Genomic DNA, 8004 nt, shown 5'->3' with positions numbered 1-8004 from the left:
ACCAAACATTAAATAAACCCCAATATTTTCTAAAATCTTTGCGTGGAATTTTTCATACTTTTAATATTTTTGAAATGTGGAATTCAATGTCAGCAGTCAGCTAAAGTTGTACGTCACGGATAGTAATGTTCTCCATTCATCTTTCGTGTAATTTATTTACCACGATACACACCAATGTGTTAATTGGCAATCAAGCATCTTGGTATAAGACATGTAAAAGAAACTGGATGAATACTCTAGTTTCAAAGATAAAAGCATGTATATGATTTGCGTGCCTCCCATAGATCAAATATAATCTAAACAAATACAACAGCAATGCAATAAAAAAAAAGTTCTTAAAAAGAAATATGTATGAAGAGAAAAATGAACTAAAGACTCAATTCATTGTACATGTATTCAAAAATTTTCGAGATTGAATCAAAAGTTCAATTAACGCTGTGAAGATTTTTATCTTCACATAATGAATTCATAACCACCCCTTGAAGGCATTACTAGCGACATTATCTGTATCGTGCTGAATATAAATACACTAAAAGGGTCGGATGTTTCAAAGTAAAAGCATTTTAAACCAAAGTACATGCATATACATGGAAAAAATACTGCGCAAATGCATTTGATTTCAATTTTATCAAAATTTATAGTGCTACTTGATGATACTCTGAATTTATTTTCATGCCAAGTTTATAATTCTTAATTGTATCTAACTTATAAAACATTTTTCATAGTTTGAAGGAAGAAAACTCATATATCATCTCCCCTCCCAATTGTTTTTATTAATTGCAGATGTATTTTCCACGGATATGTACTAACTTGAGTTTCTGTCTAAAATCGTTTTGGGGGGTCTAGTACCAGTACAAAATTTTGACATGATTAGTGTTAACGAACTGTTTCTCAAGTCATCAACAGATTCATCGACATATACAAGCTGAGAATATATATAACAATCTTACCTTGGTTCAATATCTTCAACTCTTAACTGTGTATCACCGTTTGTTTGTTTCCCATTATTCATTTTGACTTAATAGTATGTTTTCTCTATAAAAAGTCACCTCGGAGGAATCGCTCGACTTTCACAGAGTTTTTTTGGGGGGTAACAAAAGACAATCACCCGCGGTTTTCGTAGCGATTTAAATTCTAGCAACGTTATCACCGTTCGGTCAGCAAATAAGATACCTTAATTCAACAGATACTTCATTCCTCCGCTCGTAAAAGTCGCCGACATACAAATTGGTACATGTGGATAATTCGAGTAACGGGTAGTGATGTTAGATTTATTTTTATTATACTACGATAGACAGGTATGGTAATAAACAGCGGGCTGACACAACGACCTACATTGTGAAGACCTATTTTAGTTTTCTATAATAAATGGTCACTGACCGTTAAAACATGTTTTAAAAAACACCTAAATATCCATTTTGGAATATTTCAACTTCCTGTACATGAAAAAAAAAACCGATTAAAAGCAGAGATGTGCAGTCTTTTGATATATCAGTAACAAAACAGGAGCGAAATACAACATGAATGTTCTTGTATAATTATGTAAATTATCAAACCTCTATTGTAGTTCTTTCAAGAGCTCAGGATTTATATATAGACAACACGAAGATGCCTGCATAAATTGATGACCTGTGCTACCTTTATAGATTCTGAAGTGTACTACTGCACCAGGGGAACGCTGAACGAACACTGAACGGTTTTGATTTAAGAACAACTATTGAGGTGGCAGGGGACAGGTTTTTTTTTGTTTGTTCTGAAACATGTGGGTAGTGGGGTATACTAGTACACCAACGTCGTATCATAATGGACTAATAAACATGTGGGTAGGGGGTATACTAGTACATCAACGTCATATTATACCGGACTAATAAACATGTGGGTAGGGGGTATACTAGTGCATCAACGATATATTATACCGGACTAATAAACATGTGGGTAGTGAGTATACTAGTGCATCAACGTCATATTATACCGGACTAATAAACATGTGGGTAGGGGGTATACTAGTGCATCAACGTCATATTATACCGGACTAATAAACATGTGGGTAGAGAGTATACTAGTGCATCAACGTCATATTATACCGGACTAATAAACATGTGGATAGAGAGTATACTAGTGCATCAACGTCATATTATACCGGACTAATAAACATGTGGGTAGTGGGGTATACTAGTACACCAACGTCGTATCATAATGGACTAATAAACATGTGTAGGGGGGTATACTAGTACATTAACGTCATATTATACCGGACTAATAAACATGTGGATAGAGAGTATACTAGTGCATCAACGTCATATTATACCGGACTAATAAACATGTGGGTAGAGAGTATACTAGTGCATCAACGTCATATTATACCGGACTAATAAACATGTGGATAGAGAGTATACTAGTGCATCAACGTCATATTATACCGGACTAATAAACATGTGGGTAGAGAGTATACTAGTGCATCAACGTCATATTATACCGGACTAATAAACATGTGGTTAGAGAGTATACTAGTGCATCAACGTCATATTATACCGGACTAATAAACATGTGGAGAGAGAGTATACTAGTGCATCAACGTCATATTATACCGGACTAATAAACATGTGGGTAGAGAGTATACTAGTGCATCAACGTCATATTATACCGGACTAATAAACATGTGTAGGGGGGTATACTAGTACATCAACGATATATTATACCGGACTAATGAAAAAAATCCTATTTCCCTTTCATGTCAATGCTAGTATTTCATATTCAGGTATTTAATAAATAATAATTTATGACCCAAAATTACATGCAATCCATGCATACTGGTGCTGGTGCACAACACATACTCTGAGCAGGTGCCCTTCTCTCGCTTTGATTTTCTCTCATTTTGTGATAAATCCGCATCACTCAAACCCCATCAGAGTACCATGGAAGGGAATTTATACACTGTGCACAATGAAGAACTCTGTCTGCCCTTCTTGAAAATCTACCTTCATCTGGGGCTATTCACCTTCCCTCTCAGCTACAGACCTTTGGACCATGTGGGTTTTCACCTGAATTTCTTCAGCAACTGATCACGTGTCTTAGTTTCGTATTTCAACCAACTCTATGCTAGGAATCCTGATGACACCTACATATTGCATATTAATTTTTTAAAGCATTCGCTTACACTTGAAATGTATCCTAAAATTGTTTTGCACATGTAAAAATCACTTGAAATATGGGATATTTCAATTTACTAAGAAAGTTGGCCGGCCTACAGTGCCAAACTATCCCCTGCTACCTAACAGTTTAAATTCGCTTCTGTCCCATGCAGTGTTCATTGTCTCAAACATTTACAGGTTTTTATACCCCCCCCTCCAAAGCCACACAGTGGTAGGGGTCACCTCACAATGTCACGATTTTAAAGGGGAAGGCAACCCAATTTTTTTTTAAAGCACTACTTTAAAAACGTCAAAAATTGAAATTCCCGCCATCTATAGACGCTACCACAAAAATCAATAATTTTGACGTTACACCGTCTGTTCTGGATTGGACGAGATTCCAAGATCATCAAAGATGTGCATGTGGTAGATTTTATGAATGAATAGGTTGATGTCTTCCTGATAAGCTGTTAATTCTACTTATGCGAAGGGGAGATGTGAAAATAAATTTTTTCTCTCGAAATTCCTGATTAAACCAAGTCATCTGAAAAGAAAAGACTGTAAACTGTGGATCAATCATTTGCGTAATGACAAGTTGAGATTCGAGACATTTTTATGAAAAAAACGTGTACCGTCTGCCTGGTATGCGACTCGACTGAGAATCTTCTTTTCTCAATTTCTTCTTGCGAAAGAATGGACTCAATCTACACGGCTCCAAGCTTAACTGTTCGTGACTTGTCATTTTTACAGTGCTGCCGATGAAATAAACCAGAACGAACGGTGTGACGTCATTAATTAAACTTCAATGGCTCTCTTAGTGGCGGGTAATTTAAAATAATGACAGATTGATCCCTAAGCAAGGGTTTTAGTTGTTATAGACTGTCATTTACGATATCAGTAAGTAATACTTTATTCATGATTTAAGCAACAATGTGGTTAGGGTTGCCTTTCCCTTAAAGAGATTTTGCCATGGCTCATTTACCAGCAATTTCTTTATACATTTATTTGAACAGGACGTTGAGTAGTTGTTAGTATACTTACCACACCCGTAGCCAGGGGGGGGGGGGGGGGGGGTGTTGGTGTTCGTGGGGTTCGTACGAACCCCCCCCCCCCTTGAAAACTACTAAGCACTATTAAAGTCGGCATTTTGTTTGAATTGTGACTATTAAAGTCGGGATTTTTTATGAAAATCATGAAAATTCATAGTAAAAAAGGCATGATTCCAAAATTCAAATTCAGTGCCAGGAAATTACTAGATTGCAGGATTTTGCACCAAATACCCCAGACCCCCTGCCGTAGTGGCACCTCGCGGTGCGAGGTGATAGACTCGCGTTGCGAGTCTATGTACACCCCCCCCCCCCCCCCTTGAAAAATCCTGCCTACGGGCCTGCTTACTTTCGGGGGAGAAGACAGCATTCTTCCTATATTTCTTCTTGCGAATTTATTTGTCGTATGAATTAAGCCTGCTCACAAGCTTCTGAACAAAGCAACTGCATCGTTATGCGAAGCTAATAACCCCTACAGACCAGTAAACAGGTGATTAATATCCGACGATTGACAAGGGAATTGCCGCCTCGCCAATCATTTCCTCTCTAAAAAGTCATCGGTAAAATCAATTACGGAATGATCTTTGAATATAACGCAGAGATATTATTTTCTGGAACGTTTTAAATATCATCTGATGACAGAAATCAAACTCGGAACTCGCAAAACCATCCATTTATATAATGCTCAACCAAGCTGAATTCATTGTATGGCGTGTTTAAATGGTTCGTCGCCATAATTTTGCAAATAAATTGTAAATTGATATGTAGAAATACGGTTCGGCTAAATTTGGGATGTCATCATCATAGGGCGCTGGAACAAACATTGTGCACAACTGGAAAATCATTCAGTAATTCCTAGGAAGATTTAAATTTGTTCATTCATCCTGATCAAAATATTGGCATACATGTAGATTTGGGTACATTTTTGTAAAAGGAAATTAAAGTCTTTTCAAATGCATAAATTTGTTTATGACAGAACCAATACCTCTGAAATGCCTTTGTAACATGGGCTCCGCAATGGGGTATCAACTCCAAACCTGACATTTGTAAGATTTCAGGACGAGGACTGCAAGTGTTAATAGAATCAGAAACACAAGGGATGCTGACTCAGACCTTTTATAAGTAAACCTCAAAACTAACATAGGAAACAAGACTCTGGTTGTATATTGTTTAACGTCCCGCTCGAAAAAACAAGATGTATTTGTGATACATATATGCCCCCTATAATGGCCAATTCCAAAGATGGCCAATGTCACAAGGACAAATATCTTGGTAGCAGTAGAAAGATCTTGTCACAAGAAATGCTCATGTGCAATATGAAAGTTCTAATATTTACCATTTAGAAGTTATGACCAATGTCAAATTTTTAAAAGTAGGTCAATCTACAAGGTCAAGGGTCAAATATTTTGGAACCCACGGAAAGGTTTAGCGACAAGGAATTCTCATGCGAAGTATCAAAGCTCTAGCACTTATGGAGTGCCAAATTAACATAAACTAAGTCAAACTCCAAGGTCAAGGTCACAGTAAAAAATATTGGTACCCACGGAAAGGTCTTGTCACAAGGAATACTCATGTGATATATCAAAGCTCTAGCACTTACTGTTCAAAAAGTTATTAACAAGGTTAAAGTTTCAGACAGAATGACAGTTAGGACAAAAACAATATCCCCCTCGATCTCGGGGCATAAAAATTCACTCACGCGGAGACGTCACCGTTGCTGGAATGGGCTGCAAAATTTAGACCTATGATCGGTGCTCAAAACCTTTGAGCAGGGAGAGATCTTGAAATCGTTTCACATCTGCTGTGACACAAAGACATTTGCTGTGACCCGGTCCTTTATGGAGCGCCAAATTAACATAAACTCAAATAATTGAAGATATCTTCAATTATTTGAAGATATAACCAATTCATTTGATGCGTGCAACAATTGAATTAAAGATCTCTTCAAATAATTAATGATATCTTCAATTCTGAATTATTGCGCGCATTAATTGAATTGACAATAGCATTAATTCTTCAGCTGAATTGATGCGCGCTTTAAAAATGATTTAATGATATCAACAATTGAATTGATGCGCGCTACAATTCAATTGAAGAGAGCAATAATTGATATAATGCGCGCATTAAATCAATTAATGAGAGCAATAATTTAATTGATGCGCGCACTAATTCATTTGATGAGAGCAATAAATGATTTAAAGAGGTTCGCACCTGACATTTGGAGTAATGTAAATTTTTTGGGAAGTGTAATTTTGATTTCTACATTGAAGGAGAATTAGGAAATTAAAAAGAAAAATTGGGGTCGCAACGCTTGTTATTGAGCTATAGTGTTCTAAATGACCTTTTTGCACTTAAAATTTATTCAATTAAACTTGATTTTTCTGTTAGTGTCAACACAACATAAGCAACAGAAATCAATCACTACATAAAATAGATACTTAATCATGTCCTCTAACATTACAGAAGAAAAAGGAAATTAATACTAGTAAAGGAAATAAATAATGACTTTTTTGCACTTGATATACGAAAAACTTCATGATATCAAAATTGAGAGTTTAAAAGGACATATTAGGAGTAATGTCGAATTCTAAAATTTTACATAATTTTCAAGGTCTGGTCTTCCAATTTAAAATGCAACTAAAAAAAAAGTTGGGGTTGGAGATCAAAGTTTTTAATTATTGCCAAAATACTGAATTTTTATGCAAAATTTCAAGTAAATCAATTAAAACTTTTTTAAGAATCGGTGTTCTGTTTGGAAAAATATATCAACCAAGTTAATAAATTACAACATTTGGACTAGTTCTAAGTCTCAACTACCTGTATCATATATTATAAAACTGAAATACACGTATAGGAGTATAAAAATAGACGATACATTGGATGAAACAGAAACTGTAATATCATGCAGAATGGGAACTTTTTGATCAGCGAATCCTTCCGCCACAAAATATAGTCCCTGTCAAATCCTTTCAAAATTTGAATTGACACAAAAAATTTCAACTGGATAGGGTTCAGCAATAAACGTGTAATGTATTTGCACCAATAGGATCAGTATTGAACCAGTGAATACTTAGCTGTAGCATCCACAGGTGCTTGGGGTCAGGACCCCCCCCCCCCCCTTCCGAATAAGCTACATGAGTTGATTTAATTATTTTTTTTCTTGAAAATAATTCTAATACATGTCAACAACGTCGTGCATACCCCTATAGTCCATTATGCCATTGAGCAGGGAGGGATCTTTATCGTGACACACCTGGTGTGACAAGGGACCTCGGTTTTTTGCGGTCTCATCTGAAGGACCGCCCCATTTAGTCGCCTCTTACGACAAGCAAGGGGGTACTGAGGACCTATTCTAACCCGGATCCCCACAGGATGCCTATTTATAATTAATACAAATTCTATAATGATTGATATATCAATATGTTTGAATAGTGTGAATTTTCTGGACTAATAAAATTTATTGATCATCTCCAAATTCTTCATTGACGAAATCCCGCTGAATACCCTGTTTGTATAAGAGGTGGATTTACTCTTATTGCACTTATTACATACATATACAATATATATGATTGATTGTATCTTGTTTAACGTCTCACTCGAGAATTTTTCACTCATATGGAGACGTCACCAAGACAGATGAAGGGCTTCTAATTTAGACTTATGCTCGGCGCTTACGGATATTGAGCAGTGAGAGTTTTTAGCGTGACACACGTACTGTGACACGGGACATCCATTTTTAAGGTCATCTCCGAGGACCCGTGACATTCACACCTGATGCCGAGCGTTTGGCGATGGAACTGTCGCTATCTGTTTTAACGACTTAGATC

At 36.3% G+C, this 8004-nt stretch overlaps 1 protein-coding gene across 2 annotated transcripts in view; it reads right to left on the bottom strand.

Moving 5' to 3' along the window:
- Positions 1–1251, bottom strand: part of LOC125681313 (neprilysin-like) — a 34791-nt gene extending 33540 nt beyond the window's left edge. For both annotated transcript variants that reach the window (XM_048921349.2, XM_048921356.2), the window contains exon 1: positions 951–1251. In XM_048921349.2, coding sequence (XP_048777306.2) covers positions 951–1012 — 62 coding nt within the window. In that variant the 5' untranslated portion in view covers positions 1013–1251. The remainder of the gene's footprint in view (positions 1–950) is intronic.
- Between the last annotated feature and the right edge of the window lie 6753 nt (positions 1252–8004).

This window comes from Ostrea edulis, chromosome 1 (assembly GCF_947568905.1).
Source record: "Ostrea edulis chromosome 1, xbOstEdul1.1, whole genome shotgun sequence".
Taxonomy (NCBI): domain Eukaryota; kingdom Metazoa; phylum Mollusca; class Bivalvia; order Ostreida; family Ostreidae; genus Ostrea; species Ostrea edulis.
The sequence above is the reverse complement of the archived record's forward strand: the minus strand, read 5'-3'. Positions and strand labels throughout refer to the sequence as shown.